This window comes from Monopterus albus, unplaced genomic scaffold (genome assembly GCF_001952655.1).
Source record: "Monopterus albus unplaced genomic scaffold, M_albus_1.0 scaffold40.1, whole genome shotgun sequence".
In the NCBI taxonomy this organism is placed as follows: domain Eukaryota; kingdom Metazoa; phylum Chordata; class Actinopteri; order Synbranchiformes; family Synbranchidae; genus Monopterus; species Monopterus albus.
Genome location: NW_018127920.1, coordinates 5,374,746 through 5,393,254, shown reverse-complemented (window position 1 = coordinate 5,393,254; position 18,509 = coordinate 5,374,746). Strand labels below are relative to the sequence as shown.

The 18,509-nt window shown below is 41.6% G+C and overlaps 1 protein-coding gene across 1 annotated transcript in view; it reads left to right on the top strand.

Annotated features, from left to right (window-relative positions):
* The first annotated feature begins 2,851 nt into the window (after positions 1 to 2,851).
* Positions 2,852 to 18,509, top strand: part of rrh (retinal pigment epithelium-derived rhodopsin homolog) — a 30,852-nt gene continuing 15,194 nt past the window's right edge. The window contains exons 1-4 of the mRNA XM_020599388.1: positions 2,852 to 3,002; positions 7,355 to 7,545; positions 16,476 to 16,575; positions 18,001 to 18,154. Of these exons, the coding sequence (XP_020455044.1) occupies positions 2,891 to 3,002; positions 7,355 to 7,545; positions 16,476 to 16,575; positions 18,001 to 18,154 (557 nt within the window). The 5' untranslated portion in view covers positions 2,852 to 2,890. The remainder of the gene's footprint in view (positions 3,003 to 7,354; positions 7,546 to 16,475; positions 16,576 to 18,000; positions 18,155 to 18,509) is intronic.

Here is an 18,509-nt window from a genome sequence, read left to right as displayed (position 1 = left end):
GTGACTTGGTTATTGGGCAGGTATTTACACCCCCCACCCCCACCCCCCCACTGCAACATACAACTCCCGCACCCTTTAAAAAATGAGAATGGAATTGATTCAGAAATGTTTTTATTAAAATTAAACCAAACTCTAATATACAAAGTAAGAATAAGGAAAAACAAAAAATATGGAAAAAAATGAAGGAATGTGCAATTATAATGGTGCAATTAAATTAAAAGCATTACTAAAACAAACACATGCACCAGTGCTTGTTAGAGGTCCAAAAATGATGTCCTTCTGGCTCAGTTTCATCAACTCTTACACTCTGACGGTGTGTATTATAAGCTCTGTTTCATTTACAAAGCTTCTTCCGGCTCTTTCAAACCAGAAACTCACAAAGACGAAGTAGACCGCTTTAGATTTTATAAAAAATAACCGTACTGGTTTATTCAGAGGATCACAGGTAAAATTAACATTACACGTCCAGATCTCTCCCACCACCAACCTGCGCGCAGGCAGCTTGGAAGATGCAAGACCCTGGACCATGAAACCTATATAATTTTAATCATTTTGGGCTAGCCCATGCTACGCAGGGGCGTCAAACCGTGACGTCACCTGATATGCCAGCTTGCAGCTGACCATAACGTTAGCCAAAACATGAGGAAAAGTCAAGGTGTGTGGCTGTTGATTTGTGGTGTGTATCTAGAACAATTTGACATGACATTACACATTAAGACAAATATTAAGATTAGCATTACAGTTAATACTAACAGCTCTTTGCCTGTAACCTTGGCCTACATGCAGTCTGCACTGCAAGCACATGAAATTAAACTGAGCAGTTACCAGCCTGAGCTAGACATCCTGTCTCCACTAAACATTTCTAGACAACAAATCTCTGAATATCTATCTAACTAAGAAATAACCTAACATTCTTATACTATAAGGTGTTTGATAACATTGATCACAATTTATTTTCTCTATCCTTGAAGCATCTGAATTTGGGTCTTACTTCTGCAAATGTATTGAAACATTGTATTCTAAAGCAAACGGATTGTACAGTATATCTGTTTCTACTAGCAGGTCAACTTGTATCTTGCTACATCCAAAGCAGCTAAAAGGCATTTCTATAGCCAGTAGAGTAATCAAGATCAATCAGGTAGCAGATAATATCACACTGTTCCTTAGAGATGCCTCTCAAATACCTATAGCCTTAAATATTCTTGAGCCATTCTCTAAAGCTTCAGGTGTGTCTTTCTATTTTTGTCCTCCCCAGCTACACACATGAGAGGGACAGAATATTAGCAACACTTTTGAATATGTGTTCTTCCCACTGCTGTTTTGCCTTTACACAAACAACTGCATCTCGAAGGAGCCAACACAACAGTCATTGGTCTCATCCGAAGCAGTGACAAGCAGGCCTACAGATGGGAGGTTGAACAGCTGGCCCTGTGGTGTGGTCCCAGCAACCTGGAGCTGAACATATATAAAACATTGGAGATGACAGTGGAATTTAGGAAGAGCTCTTAAATATTCTTGAGCCATTCTCTAAAGCTTCAGGTCTCTGTCTTAATTTTAAAAAATGTGAGCTTTTGGCTATCAAAAACTGTGAATTAAATGCAATTTGTAACATCCCTATCAAAGATAAGATCTCCTACTTAGGTGTTATTATTTCCAGGGATCTGTGCTCTAGATGCAGTGACAACTTTAAACCCATAATTGAAAAAACACAGAAAAAATTAAATATGTGGCTCCAAAGAGATTTGTCACTGAAAGGCAGAACTCTCTTAGCCAAAGCTAAAGGTTTATCAAGACTTACATATGCTGCACTTCAGGAGACCCCCCTTTTAAACTCCTAAAGTGTGCAGATGATACAACGGTCATCAGTCTCATCCGAGATGGTGATGAGTCGGCCTACAGATGGGAAGTTGAACAACTGGCCCCGTTCTGTGGTTGCAACAGCCTGGAGCTGAACATGCTCAATACAATGGAGATGACAGTGGAATTTAGGAAGAGCTCCCTCACCATACTTGGCAACACTGTATTAGTAGTAGAGTCCTACAAGTTCCTGGGCTCCACTGTCTCCCAGGACCTGAAGTGGACATCCAATATCAGCAGTGCGCCAATATCCTTCTCCAGCTCAGGAAGCTCAACCGGCCCCGGGAGCTACTAATACAGTTCTACAGAGGAATCATCGAGTTTTGTTCTCTGCTCATCTATCACTGTCTGGTTTGGCTCAGCAACCAAACAGGACAAGAAGAGACTTAAGCGGACAGTCAGGACTGCAGGAAAAATCATTGGTGCAAGCCTGCCCTCCATGGAGGACCTGTACACCTCACAGGTCAAAAGGAGGGCAAAGAAGAATACTGCAGACGCCTCACACCCTGGACACAAACCCTTTGAACTCTTCCCCTCTGGACGGTGTTACAGGTCACTGTTGCTTTTAAAGTGCTATATAAATAAATTTGATTTGATTGATTTGATATGATGTAGTTTCAGAGACAGTTCAGGAGGAGCAAAGAGGAGCGGAGGGAGAAGAGCAGGGGATACTGCTCGAATTTGTTTTGACTCTCGCTTCACCCTTCTCGGTAAAAGAATTGGAGGGAGAAGTTAGTTAATGCAGCTTTAGCTCAACTTCAGTTGACCAGAGTCCAATTTGAAAGCAACACCACGTGAGAGCTAATCCTCTCTTGTGCAGCCGTGCTGCCCACGTTACATAGAGCAGGCAGTGTTTTGTAATAATCTCTTTCACCCCACCTCTCCACAATGCCCTGGAGATTTTAGATAAAAGGAGCATTTTGCAATACTGATCCCCAATTTCTCTTTTGTTCAGACTTTTTATTATCTGTTAATGCTGTGAGCAGGAAGACTGCTTACTACAATCAAGTGCAGGTTTTCTTCATCTCAGAAAATGGGTATTGACTCTGGAGTTAATATTTCAGATGATGTTGTACCTTATGGGGGGAAAAGTGCCTTTACCCAACTGGAGCACAACATAGTGGCTGGATATCTTATTACTGCAGGTAACAAACAATAGATAAGCAATGGCATTATAAATAGATACATTTCATTGTGACTGTGATGAATAATGTGAGTATTTTGTTGTTTCAATGGTATCTGTCAATACTGTCTTCTTATATAGAACTTTGTACAGTCAAATAAAATCAGTCCCAGTGGTAAGTGACATTTCAAAAGAGGCTGCTTTGAGGCATTGTTATAATATACACTGAACACGGCTCACAAATTTCAAAGTAAAAATACAAAGCTGGGAGGAGCTGAGAGGACGATTATCAATTTTATATGTAATATTGGCTGTATACAAATTAAGAACATTCATCTATTAAGAGTCCTGTTTTAATAAATAACAAATAATAATTGGTAAAATGACAGAAATAAGAAATGAATGTGCATGTCATTCATTAAAAAAGGGCTAAACTAAATGATATCCACATCAAAATATTTGAGATTTACACATACTAACTGAAGTTTAATAATAATAAGTGTAACTACGTTTACTCTTAGATGAAAGTGTTTCAGCTGCCTCTGACTGCTGTTTTCTGACTGTACTGGCCTGCTCCCCAGTTGGTGCAGTTTCCTCTGCACTGTAAAACACGTTGTTTATCTTCCACATCTTAATCAGATTGTGTAAATGATGGAGCATTTGAAGCAGGAGGGGATGTCACACAGTTCCAGTGATCTGTTGAAGAGAAATATGAAGATGAAGGCCAGCTGTTCAGCACAAGATTGTTGAGCTGATCTTTAGATTTTTTAAAAGGCCACACACACATCCTTTTCACAGATTTTACAATAAAACACATTGACCTCATCTTCGCCTTCACATTCACCTTCCACCACTAGGGGGTGGTGCCCTGTAGCCAGTGATGTTTTCCGGTTTCGCCACACAGATGAAGAATCATTCGCCGAAACCTGGCTTTTCAAAGTAGCTCCTCTTTGCTAATGTGATCTTCCTTGTCAGTGTATTCCTGGCCTGCCTGTACAGGATCCTGTCCCTACATTTTTTTTTATTCTTAGAAAGGATAAAATTAAAACAAGTTACCCTAACTACCTTGATTGCCCCCGATGGTTAGAGCCATTGGTTGAGTTGGTGCTGCAAATGGCTGCCTCGGTTCTGTACTGGAAACAAATTCCTTGTGTGTAACATACTTGGCCAAATAAAGGTGATTATCCTTATTATCCTTCATGATATAATAAATAAGGATACTATTTTAGTTCCAGATACAGTATATTTAATGATTTCTTTGTTAATGTGGGATTCAAAGCAACGCAATCACTGAACCCAATAAAGATGGCGTTGATTGTAATATTATTAACATAAATACCCACACAATGTTTATTAGAGGAACTGAGGAAAAAGAAATAATTGATACAGTGACAGTAGACATGAGGAAGACGAGCACATCTCATCAGACACTGTTCATCTGGGGGCTCGAGGTGGAGAGGGTGAGCAGCTTCAAATACCTGGGCGTCCACATCAGCGAGGACTTCACCTGAACACTTAACACCACACAGCTGGTCAAGAAGGCCCAATGGCGGCTATATTTCCCGAGGAGGCTGAGGAGGTTTGGCATGTCGCCTAGGATCCTCAGCAACTTCTACAGCTGCATTGTTGAGAGCATCTTGACCAGCTGCATCACTGTCTGGTATGGCAGCACTACTGCTATGGACCACAAGCGCCTGCAGAGAGTGGTAAAGACTGTGGAGAAGATCACCAGGACTCCACTGCCCTCTCTGCAGAGTATCTACCAGCACAGAGTCTGCAGGAGAACTGCCTCATCCTCAAAACTTATGTTCAGTCTACTCCGTTGTTTTGTTTTGTTGCTGTCACTGCAGAAAAACCGCTTCACACAGATAGGATGTCGGAAATGGCAACAGGGTTTTCAGTGCTGTGGTGGCGATCTCGGTATTTTTAATCCAGAACACCGGCAGAGTTGTTGTCTCGAACATACTTTTAAGGCCGCCGTCATTTGCGATCTCCAGCAGTTGATCTTCTTCTTGCACAGACCTGCTGGATTCACCTGGTTTGTTGACAAATGGGTTGCGGATCCCTTCCTTGGCAGTTCGTGGGTCCTTTGTGGTTGGGAAGTAGCGCTCGAACTCTTTTAAAAGCAAAGACATGTGATCGTGCACCAGCTGGGAGAATGAAGACTCAGGCTCAGTCTCACCCAAAGTCTCATGTTTGAAACATGTCCAAAATGCCTCTGTTGACGCGCCGTCCCCACAAATCCAGTTTGGCTTTAAATGCAGCTACTTTATCTGCCAACTTGAAGACAGTTGTCATTTTCCCCTGAAGTGACAGATTGAGTTCATTGAGCAGGCTGAATATGTCCACAAGTAAGCCAGTTTTGGCGCTCAAGTGACCGAGATGTAACCGAGAGAATGCGGTCATTTTTCAAAATAAAAGATCGTTCATACTCAGATAATAAATAAAACGGAAATAATTAATAATTTCTTGTACGGCCCGGTACCAATTGATCCACGGACCGGTACCGGTCCGCGGCCCGGGGGTTGGGGACCACTGTTCTAGACTGAAAAACTTTTTCTTTCCGACTGCCATCAGGCTCCTAAACAGCTAACAGGGGTTTACAATCAGGGATTACTTCATGTTCACCTGTGTACATGCTCAGTTGCACATACATTATCTGTACATGCATAATTTCAAACTCACTGCTGACTGTTGCACATACAGCTTCGATGTAGCATAAATGATCTCTTATTGTGTTCTCATTACTGCTGACTATTGCAGCTACTGCTCTGATGCAGAATACATTATCTCTCATTGTGTTCTCATTATATTTTTTCTATATACTTTTATTATATTTCTTTTCACTCACTGGTTGAAGTGCCTATAGATCTTTATGTCATTTAGCTACTTTATATTTCACTTGTGTTGTTTGGCATTCAGTGTGGACAGCAAAGGAAGAATTTCATTGTGCAGGGACATGCATTTCCATACTGTGCATGTGACAGTAAACACTTTGAATCTTGAATCTTTGAAATCAAATAAAAAAAAATTCCTGATTGGAATGGACTTGATGTGTTTTATTAAAAATATTATTGATTAAATTGTGAAACCAAAGACCCATATTTATAATATGTCTTTTTCAATTGGAAAATGTCCTAATAAAAGGGAAATAGCAATGGTTATTCTAGTATGCAAAGCTGGAGGTAAACATGTTTTAACAAATTATAGACCAGTTTTCTTGCTGTCACAGTTCTCCAAAATATTGGAAAACTATTTGTTTGAATATTAAGCGATTTTAAGATAACATTCTCTGTGAACAACAATATGGTTTTATTAAAACAGGACCATTTCATTAGCATGAATAGATTTTATAGAAGAAATATCAAATGCCATAAAAAGTCATACTACACAGTGGGAATTTTCCTTGATCTACAAAAAGCATTTGATACCATTGAATATAAATTGTAATTAATAAAATTTGTAAGGTATGGCATTAGAGGGATGGCCCATTGCTGGTTATGTAGTTACTTAGAAAACAGATATCAGTATATAAACATAAATAATTCAAATTCAAAACTTGTGAGGGTAACTTGTGGGGTTCCTCAAGGTTCTGTGCTTGGGCCATTGTTGTTCATTACCACCAGGAGGTTATGTTTTTTGTTCCATGTGTCCATGTGCTCGTTAGCAAGATTGGCAACAGCAGGTAGGGTCTCTTGATGGTGGTGGGTCGAGGCAGGCAGAGGCAGTTTGAAGCAAGCTGAGAACTGTGAGAACTGGCCACACAGCTGGGGAAACTGGAGATTCAGAGGCTCACAGGGAAGGCAATGGAGACAGGTGGGGACCAGTGTGGCTAGCCATTCATTCAGGAACACACAGCAGAAAACAACTAGAACAGGTAACACAGCTAGGGTAGCTGGGAGCCAGAAACTCACAGGTCAGGTGCCGAGAAAAGGTGGATAACAGCACTGCTGGCCGGACGGGGACAGGAAAACATGGCCAGTGCAGCTGGAGGTTCCGCAGCTTACAATTAAGGTGGCTGTGGCAGGAACACCATAGTGAGGGAGGATGAATGCTGCTCAGGAACCAGAAACAATGTCGAGTAGCAAGCAATCTCTTTGTCAGAATGAGATGCAAGGCCAAAATGTTTGGGAATACACCTCAACAGACTGGCAACCAGGAAGGCACTGCTGGCTGATTATGTTTAAATTTGGCATGTTTTACATCAGATGCTCTTCTTGACACAACCCTCTCTCTTTATCTGGGCTTGGGACCAGCACAGAAGTCACTGGCTTGAAACCCCTGTGGCTAGATTCGTTTTCATCTAGAAATAATATTTTTAATTGTATTTATTGCTTGCTTTTTACATTTTCATGTCTGCTTTTTTCTTCTCAGGTTTCATCAGTTTAACAAGCAACACAATAGTGCTGCTAATGTTTTTAAAGTTCAAGGACCTCCGCACGGCCACCAACTTCATTATAATCAACCTAGCTTTTACTGACATTGGAGTGGCTGCTATAGGCTATCCCATGTCAGCTGCCTCAGACATCCATGGGAGTTGGAAATTTGGCTACACTGGTTGTCAGGTAGGTCAGCCCATTGCACAAGGGGGATTTGTTTTTTTTTCTATAAAACTGTAAGATCTAGACCTTACCTAGTAATGTGCCCTGAGATAATTTTTGTGAAATGGTGCTATACAACTAAAACTGAATTAAATTAAACTGAATTCCCAGGGCATCCAATAATGACAATATCTCAAGTTCCTTTTGAATCTTATACAGACAAAATTGGGTAGGGGAGCGCAGGGTACAGCCTAATGTGGGACAAATCGTAGCAACGGTCTAGTAGTGTATGCTTCCAGTCACATTACCATAGTTGCTAGCCATGCTCTCCTGCAAAAATTCAGAAAGATCTGTCTCTTTTGAGGGAATAGGTGCCAGAGCGGAAAAGTATTTTTTTTTATTCTTTACAGGTATTTTTCAGTTAGTAATGTGTATGTGTAAATCACAACATCCAACCTTATATTATTTTAATCACCATCTTGTTCCCTACAGCTTTGTACCATTTTTGAAATATCTGACAAGCCCACAGCAAGCGCTAGCTAGTCTGAAGTTCAGACTCCAAGGTTTGGGTCGGTTTTAACACTGAACTACAACTAGCCCCGCTTATGTAAACAATGACAAGAAGCCATTTCTTCAGAAACAATCCATGATTATTTGTGTGTATATTTGTCTATTTTTTTAATTTGTCTTCAACCTTACCCTCCACTAACAAACACCTATATGTTATGTATACACATACATAAACACAAACATCAACTTCACATTTTCATTTAAGCATAAGCATAAACTTTATTGACAGGTATCTCAAAAATACAAGGAATTTGATTCCAGCCCAGTGGCCCCCGATGTGCACAAAATAAAAACAAAATAAATAAATAAAACATATGTACAAGTTAAAAGAGCAACATAGACTAGCTGTTCATCAATGTAATAACTCGGGGGAAGAAACTGTTTCTGTGTCTGGTTGATTTGGCGTCCATTGACCTGTAGTGCTGTCCAGTAGGGGGGGAGTTCAAAGAGTTTGTGTCCAGGGTGTGAGGGGTCTGCAGAAATTTTCTCTGCCCTCCTTTTGACCTGTAAGATGTACAAGTCCTCCATGGAGGGCAGTCTGGCACCGGTGATTTTCTCTGCCGTTCTGACTGTCCTCTGGAGTCTGTTCCTGTCCTGTGTTTGGTTGCTGAGCCAAACCAGACAGTGATGGAAGTGCAAAGAAAAGACTTGATGATTCCCCTATTGAACTCAATCAACAGCTCCTGAGGCAGGTTGAACTTCCTGAGCTGAAGAAAGGAAGTACATCCTCTACTGCGCCTTTTTAATGATGGCACAGATTTTGATTGTCCACTTCAAGTCCCAAGAGATTGTGGAGCCCAGGAACTTGTAGGACTCCACAACTGAAACAGTGCTGCTGAGTATAGTAATTGGAGATATTGTGGGGGAGCTCCTCCTAAAATCCACTATCATCTCCATTGTCTTCCGTGTGTTCAGCTCCAGGTTGTTATGAACACATCACAGGGCCAGCTGTTCAACCTTTGTAGGCTGACTCGTCACCGTCTTGAATGAGGCCGATGATTGTTATGTCGTCTGCAAACTTCATGACTTTTACAGAGGGGTCTCCTGAGGTGCAATCATTAGTATAGAGGGAGAAGAACAGCAGGGAGAGCACACATCCCTGGGGGGCACCTGTGCTGATAGTCCGGGTGCTGGATGCGGTTTTCCCCAGCTTTCCTGCTGCTTCCTGTCCATCAGAAAGCTGATGATCCACTGACAGGTGGGGGCAGGCACAGTGAGCTGGGTAAGTTTGCAGTACAGGATGTCTAGGATGATGGTGTTAGCTCAGGTCCCTGGTGAGTCAAGGTGTTGCAGGGTGTAGTGCAGTGCCATGTTGACTGCATCATCCACTGACCTATTTGTTCAGTAAGCAAACTACAGGGAATCTAGCTGGGGGCCTGTGATTGCCTTCAGGCGGGCCAGTACCAGTCTCTCAAAAACACTTCATGACTACAGATGTCAGGGTGATAGGTCTGTAGCCACTGAGTTCCCTGATGGAGGGTTTCTTGGGAACTGGGATGATGGTGGAGCATTTAAAACAGGAGGGAACTACACAAAGTTCCAGTGATCTATTGAAGATTTGCGTGAAGATGAGAGCCAACTGGTCAGCACAGACTTTCAGGCAGGAGGGGGGTCACACTATCTGGGCCTGGCGCCTTACTGATCCTTTGTTTCCTAAAAAGGAGACACACATCTCTTTCACATATCCTCAGAGGTGGTTGGCTGATGGGGGGAGATGTAGCTCTAGAGGAAGCAACTGCTGGTTGTGGGTCCAAGATGAGGTGAGAGAGGGGTGTAGAGTTTTGCCTTTCAAAACTGCAATAGAACTCATTCAGCGCGTCAGCCAGCTGATGGCTCTCTACAGCAGGGTGGGGAGGTCTCCTGTACCCAGTGATGTTCTGTAGGTTCCTCCACACTGACAATGGTTCGTTGGCCCAACACTGATTTTCAGCCTTTCCAAATAGCTCCTCTTTGCTACTCTGATCTCCTTTGTCAGTGTGTTTCTAGTCTGGTCATACAGGGTCCTGTCCCCACTGGAGCTGTTTGAGCTTCACTGTGAACCAACGTTTATTGTTATTGTATGTGCAGAGAGTTTTAATGGGCACACACATGTCCTGACAGAAGCTAATATATGATGTCACCATGTCAGTATACTCATCCAGGACTGTAGCTGCAGCCTCAAAGACACCCCAGTTTGTACAGTCAAAGCAGGCCTGTAGCTTTGACTTAGCCTCTTCAGTCCATATTTTCACCTTTTTGACCACAGGCTTTGCAGCTTTAGGTTTCTGCCTATAAGTGGGGATGAGGTGGATCATGCAGTGGTCCAAAAGCCCAAGAGCTGCACAGGGAACAGAGCGATTACTGTGTAACATTGGTCCAGCGTGTTTTTGTCCCTGGTAGGACAACTGACATGTTGTCTGTATTTGGGCAATTTGTGAGTAAGGTTTGCACTGTTAAAATCACCCAAAATAATAAGCAGGGAGTCTGGGTGTTTCTCTTCCATACTTATTATCTGGTTGGCTAGGAGTTGCAATGCATTCCTAACACAGGCCTGTGGAGAAATATAAGTACCAACCAGGATAAACGAGGAAAATTCTCTAGGAGAAAAAAAGATTTACAGTTAATGAATAATGTGTCTAAGTCTGAGTTACAAGTTCTCTCCAGCACTGTAATGTCCCTACACCAACCTCCATTAATGTAAAAACAGATGCCTCTTCATCTCTTTTTTCCAGACAGTTCCTTCACTTGATGTGCTCTGTAGGTTTGAACTCCTGGCAGCTGAACAGCCTCGTCAGGGAGTCATTGAGCCACGTTCCCACAACGCATAATGCCACAGAATGTGAAAAATCTGAGTTAGTCTGATTGACGAGCAGCAGTTAATCCATTTTATTAGCTAGGGAACAAAGATTAGCTAGATGTATTGCCAGGAGTGGCGTTTGGTACGCCCACAGTTGCAGCCTTACAAGGGTGCCAGCCCTTCTCCCCTCCGGCATCTCCTCTTCTCCTCCTCCCCCTCATTCCTCTTATCTTATCTCCCTCTTCAGAATATACTGTATGCTAATTTTATATTTTAAAAAAACTTTAAAAAAATTAATTAATTTATTTTTAACTTCACAAAAGCAGACATATTTAACAAACAATTAAACTTAAATTAGTATCATGGAATATGTGAGGCTTCCGGACCCAGGCCAAAATCATTAAATTAAAATCATTAACCATTTGATGAAATTAAAGGCATATATTTGTTTCTTACAGGAAAATCCTAACAAATCCTGAACTACAAAACCTCACATTTAAACATTTTAAAAAAACTATTCTCATCAACTTACAATAGCAGGCAGTGAGGTGTCTCAATTCTAAAAAAAAAACATCTCACTGGTCCATAACACATCCATCATTGACCCAGAAGGAAGATTTATCATCGTTAATGTTTTGATTAACCACACAACATACACACTTATCAATATCTACAACCCTAATAATGATTACCTGTTTTTTTTTGTATAACCTTTTGTTCCTTTCTGCATGACATTAAAAACATTATTATTGCTGGAGACTTCAGTACTGTAAACCCAAAAAATGATTACTCAAATTCCTCCAGCAATACAAGAAACTGACATTCTACACACTGTAAACCTGGATAAGTTGAATTTACTTAAAAATTTTGAGGAAACCAGTTGCCTTGAAAATATAAAGCAATGTGCAATGAAAACCTGAGGGGCTAGACTTGTTATTTTAAGTTCAATACACTAAATGCCAAGTTTATTCAACTTTATAATTGCCTTTATAATTTGTAATATCAAATTACAAATTTTAATTTATTTCACTACTTTGGGACTGTGTGTGGTCGTGTGGAGGAAGGCGCAGTGACCACCAGTTGGAGCTACTTGAAAGGGAGTGATGCTTCCACTACTTGGTGGGACTTAACGGTAAGTTTAAAAAACATGTTGCATATCAATTGCTTTACCCAGTTGCTTCAATTAATATCTTAATCTAAAACAAGTAAAATTTTATTTAACTGTCAGTTCTTCATTTGATATGAAGAACCTAGAACTGCACTTACTGGAAGCAATCTGTACCAAAATCAGTACAAAGACAGGCAATACAGAGCAGGTAGGTGGAACTGGAACAGAGTGGAGCCAGTAGGCCAAGCTGAAGTGAGATGGCTGGCAGCACTGGCATGAGTCCAGAAGAAGGCAGGTGACCTGGGCTGATACTGGTAAGCAAGCAGCACTGGAGTAAGGTTGAAGTGGAACAAGCAAGCTGAGCAGAGGCTGACAAGCTGACAGTGCTGGGGTGAGGCTGGAGCAGAGCAGGTAAGCTGGGTTGGAGTGAGGCAGGGTTGTGCTGATCTGGTGAGGCAAAAAAAGAGCCTGACTGGCAAAGCAGGGTAGTGCTGGTCAGACTAAGAGGTGTTGCGCTGAGCAGGAAGAGTTGAGTAGTGTTAACTGGCAGAGTGGAGTAGGAGAAGAGCTGGCTTGGTGATGCAGAAGTGAAAACATCTCCCTCTACCCTCCGGGATATAGGAACAGGAGCAGTGGCACCACGAAACACAGGAACACAAGTGATGGTGCCATCAAGGGCCCTCCAAGAGACTGTAATTGGAATGGTGGCACTGTTGTCCACCCACAGAAGCACAGGAACAGGAGTGGTGTTGTCACCGGTGAACCACTAGGATTCTGGAACTGGAGCAGCGATGTCACCAATGATCCACCAAGGCACCAGGAGTGAGGTGGTGTCGAACCACTGAAGTACAGGGACTGGAGGAGTGATGTTGTTGTCGACTGACCCAGGAACAGGGATGGTGGAGACATCGACCCACTGAAGAACTAGATTGGTGGTGGCATCGAGTTGTGGAGGAGCATGAATGAAGGTAGTGTCAACCCAATCAGAAACAGGGATGATGGTGGCATCGACCCTCCAGGGAGCAGGAACATTGGACAATTCTTCATGGACCCAACCGGGGACAGAGTAGGTGAGGCTTTGAGGCGACAGGATTGGAGACGGTGTTGATGTTCCAGCTGACCCACTTGGGAACTGGAACAAAAGAAACCTCAGCTTCCAAGCTGAGGGGTTGTTTGGTGAAACCTAGAACAAATGGAGGCGACAGTGCGGTGGGTAGAGCAGTCATCTCTCAACCATAAGGTTGAAGGTTCAGATCTCGGTGCCTGCAGTCCACGTGTCAAAGTGTCCTTGGGCAAGACACTGAACTTCCCCTGTTGCCCCCGATGGTTAGAGTCATCAGTTGAGTTGGCGCCGCAGATGGCTGCCATCGGTTCTGTACCAGAAACAAATTCCTTGTGTGTAATATACTTGGCCAATAAAGGTGATTATCCAAATGCCATGTGCAGATCTATAACATAGGTGAGGCAGTGAATGATCAGCTCAGAGCACAGTACCTGTTTGTTTTGACTGCTTGAGGCCAGTGTGTCTGCCGCATGTGATGTGATGCCGGTTAACAAGAGGATTAACGATTCACCTGAATTTATTTCACTACTTTGGGACTGTGTGTGGTCGTGCAGAGGAAGAAGCAGTTGGATTTACCGACCTTGGAGCTACTTGATGTTTCCACTACTTGGTGGGACTTAACGGTAAGTTTAAAAAACATGTTGCATGTATGTTAATGCCTTGTTTCTGTAATGTTATAGAGAATTGTTGTAAGGCTGGAGAAGTTACTATGTCTGCATTATGGCAGTTAAAATATTGGGTTTCTCAACTACCCACTTTTTTAAGAGTGTTACACATATCTTTTTATCAGTACATATACAATTGTTTACCTATCTATGGACGAGAAATTCATATTAATTAATGTTGTTGCAGTTCGTTGTGCTGTTCAGTTTTGAGGCAACACCAGCAACAGGAGCTGTGTATGTTCACAAACTGTCCTCTCATTTTAAAGAAGAGGCTCTCTGATTTTATCATTCTGAAACAATTACAGACTATTTAGAGTTATGAGCAGTGCCAAGCTAATCTAGAGGTACCCAAGATTAAACATTAAATGGCTGGAAATGAGCAAAATGAGCAGCCATGGGCTCTTTAAAAGACCAGTGAAAAAAACAACACAAAGGCTGAGTCAACTTTTTTTAATTTTAAATGGTTGCCAGTGTGATTTCTATATTACCAGTGTAGTGGTTAAAACAAACAGTATCTGTACAGTAGTTGATCCGTTGTTAACATATTCCTGATTAACATGTGTCATGGGATAATGTCTCTTAGAATAGATACTAAAATAGACTTCTAGTGTTAGGATAGGAAAATGCTTGTGTAACTAGGAAAGGTCAGAAAAGGTAAGCTGAAAAAGCTGGCATCCGAGACATCAACAAACAAAAAGCTTGTAGTGAGAAAGACTACAAAGATATCAAGAAGAACTCTAAATATGAAGTGTGCTAATAGGGCCTGGCGTACACAACAGGCAGGTTTGAGAGCAATCTACAATCTGGCAACTAGGATGAGCTTTGGGGGGTCTCATTTGCATGAAGGCTGATAAGTCAATAAGGAGAAGGGAGGAGACACTCAGATAGCACCAGGAACACATATCAAGGGGGAGACAGGACTGGATCTGAAAGTAAAAAGGTGACACACTTAAAGTGAGTAAACAGGAAGTAACACCAAAAATAAAGCAATGAACATAGAGAAACAGTGACAGTAGGTCCGGACTTTATTGGTCAGAATTTGTTTGACCAGGTGATATGAGGATGCAACTAAACAGAAACTTGAATAAAACAAAAACAAAGACACCAGTCGTTAGACATGACTTTTATGAATGGAAGCTGATCTTCTTTTCTGACAATGGGATGCCAGTTTTCTCTTTTCCCTCTGTCCTTGTAGTTTCCACTTCCCCTCCCTCATAGAGGACAGGATGCCCACTTCTCCATCCTTCACTGGTACTGTGATGCTGGCTTCAGTTTTTTTTTACTACTATCCCTCCCGCTCAGCTTTTCCCCTCCCTCATCAGGTACTTGCTGCTATTTCCTTAGCCAGCACTGAGATGCCAGCTGCTGTCCCCTCCACACTGTCACTTCCTCATTCATCTGGCACCAGAATTTCCGCTCCACCCTACTTCACTGGCACCAGGATGCCTGCTTCCTCTATTACCTTTGCTCAATCTATTACCTCAATGGGCACCAGGATGCTGACCTCTGTCCCCTTCATCCTGCCTTTTCATCATTCATGAATGTTGCTTCCACTTCCCTCAGCAATAGTTTTCCAGGCTCCATGCCCCCTTTCCCTCTGCTCACCACCAACTTTACCCATATGCCTAGGAGGATGTTGGCCCCTTCTCCCACCAGCCCACTACTCAGAAAGAGAGGGACAGAGAGAGAGAGAGAGAGAGACAGAGACCTTCTTCAGGCCCACGGGTCTAACCCAGATAGCATCCGGCTTTCCTATGATATCGCCCTTCTGCTGGTTTGCTAGTTTTGGGGCATCTACAGCTGCTGTTGGTCCTCTTCAACTTGGCCTCCCAAACTGAAACATAACCTTGACCTTTAAGATGCTAACATTACATGCCAGTGCCCATTCCACTATTTTCAGTTTCATTCACATTGTCTGAATCCTACACACACCCTCTTTTCCTTATGTCTGATTCTTACACACACCCTCTTCTTCTTATGTCTCAAGTGCCAATCTACCGTTTGAGCTCTGAGTCACCATCATTCTTAAGAGGCATGAGAAACTTAAATTCTTTCTTCACTTTCCACTTATCCCAACTGGTCGATGCAGCTGGCCACCCACCACAGAGCCTGGTACTGTCAGAGGCTTCCTTCTTAATGGACGTTTTTTCCTCCTGCTGTTGCCAAGTGCTCACTCAAAGAGGATTTGTTGGGGTTTTCTCTACAATTGTAGGGTTCTAAGTAAAGTGCCTTTAGAGGACTATTGTGTTTTGCCTCCATATAAACAAGACTGAAATGAATTCATTTTATACAACCAGACTAACATAATCAATGTTATGATTCACGGGTGATACCATTCACAGCCAACAGTAGACAACCTCTTCCAGAGCCCATCCTTAGTAGTGTCATCCTCTTCCAATAAATTCATTTTGTTCCAGTTGATGGCATGGTCCTTGCTTATGAACTTGCTGTTATAGAAATTAATAAATCAAAAACACACCTTAGTGGTGCCAGCTCCGAATGTACTGTACTTGATCTATGACACACTAGCCAAACATCAGTAAACAGACACTGTGATTATTAAAGTGCTAAACAGAAGGAGGAAATAAAAATTTTAATGTTTCACGTTTTTGCTGTGTGTAACAAATGTGCTAATTTTAACCAGTACACCTCAACGCAACATCAGCTTCAGTTTCAATGAATTGTCCTTTTAGAATTGAAACTGAAATCAAATCAGGCCGTTATCACAGTCATAGTGCCATTATTATGAACAGTCTGTGTTTTTGTCTCCAGATCTATGCCGCTCTCAACATTTTCTTTGGTATGGCCAGTATTGGCCTGCTGACTGTGGTGGCCATTGATCGCTATCTCACCATCTGCAGGCCAGACATAGGTATCTATTTACTGCTGTTCTGCTATCCATGCAAATGTAAACTGACTACAGTATACACTAAGGTTGCCAGCTTTCTAACTTACCAAATAAGGAACAAAATGCGGCATGTCATGGTGCCACAATAGTGTGGGTATGATGTTATACAAATACAGTGTACATTCATATTCTTATTAATTTGGAAAGGCAAAAATGTGTATATTCCCTTTAGTGTGCAGCTTTACTAAAACTGTATCATTATGTATGGTTAACCATCAAAATAAATTATCAATGAAATAGCAATTTGGATTGCATTAATTATCCAATTATTTACTGTCCAGAAATGTACTTAAAAGGAATATTAAAGGAGCACATGTTGGTGAAGGCTTTTTAAAATATAAAAAGAAAATATAAAGAAAACAGTAAGAATCCACAGTCTGCCACAGTTATACTAAAAGTACTAGGTATCTACTTGTGCATGTTGCTCATATAATTGTTGAAGTTAAGTAATATTTAATGTTTTATCTAATTTGCATTCTGTTTTCTCAATATACTGTATGCTTTTTAATGTTTTATGTGCATTGTGTTACACACTTTGAATTGTCATTGCATATGAAAATGTCCTATATAAATAAACCTGCCTTGCTTTACCTTCTTCTTGGGGTAATGGCAGGTTAGCTACCCCACAGTGTCATTAATTTAGGGTAAGTAAAGAAAGTTTACATTATCAACATGTAGCTACATTTTATCCTATTTAAGTCCTGACTTAGTAATTTACAAATGTGTAGGTGAAGGAAAATTAGAATCAAAGGCATTCTGGTCCCATTTGCTGACAGTGGTAGCAGTCAGTATATGGAACAAGGGATGTCCTGTATGGGACATCCCAGCTAATATGGGACTGTTGGCAACCCTAGTTTACACTCAGTCGCCAGTTTGTTACGTGTAAATAGTTAAAACAAATTGCAGGCTGAGTGCTGCAATAAATCCTTTAGCACAATGTTTTAATATTCAGTTTTTGTTCGTACTGTTTTCATGAGGTATGATCAACTGTATGATCATATTTGAGGCTGCAGTTTGTGTTGCTGCTGAACTGTATTGCATTATACAGAGACCAGTTTCTATTACGTCTAGCTGAAATGCATGAATGATGTTGACAAAATAAAACAAACCCATCAGTATAATTAATAATGCAGTACAGTTCAACAGCAATAGGGCCTCCAAAATGGTCTAAAAACTTTATTTACAACTACCTGTAATGTTTTTTTCTCCTGTGTCTTTAAATAGCATAATGCTGAACAGTTTGCAGCTGCAAAATAAATATGAACCTGTTTAGATGTTACAAGCATTGGAAACTAATTAGTGCATGTCATCAACCCAGTCAAACAATCTTCTTTCTTTTTGATGTCTTCTTTCCTGATCTTCGTTGTGCATGTACATTTCTCTCTCCAGGGCAGAAAATGACAGTGCAAACATACAACCTTCTTATTCTGGCAGCCTGGCTGAATGCTGTGTTCTGGTCCTCCATGCCTATTGTGGGCTGGGCTGGTTATGCCCCTGACCCCACTGGAGCTACGTGCACCATCAACTGGAGACAGAATGATGCGTGAGTTAACAAAAACTGCAAATGTAATTGCATACTTGGCAGTAACTATAACATTCTCTTTCAAAATCCACTAAGAAAATGCATATATAATAATGACTAATAATAATGCTACTGTGATAACCTTGGATTGGGTTGTAACTAGGGGTGTGGCAAGATCTTCTGGTACCTCTATAAATTGCTACTACCACTTCAAACAGTATTAGTTTTAGTATATGTTTAAAGTTTTCTTGGTGACATTGTTCCTCCTGAATCCGAGGTTCGACTATCGGTCGAATTCTCCTCTCCAGTACCCTGGCATAGACTTTCCCGGGGAGGCTGAGGAGTGTGATCCCCCTATAGTTGGAACACCCCCTCC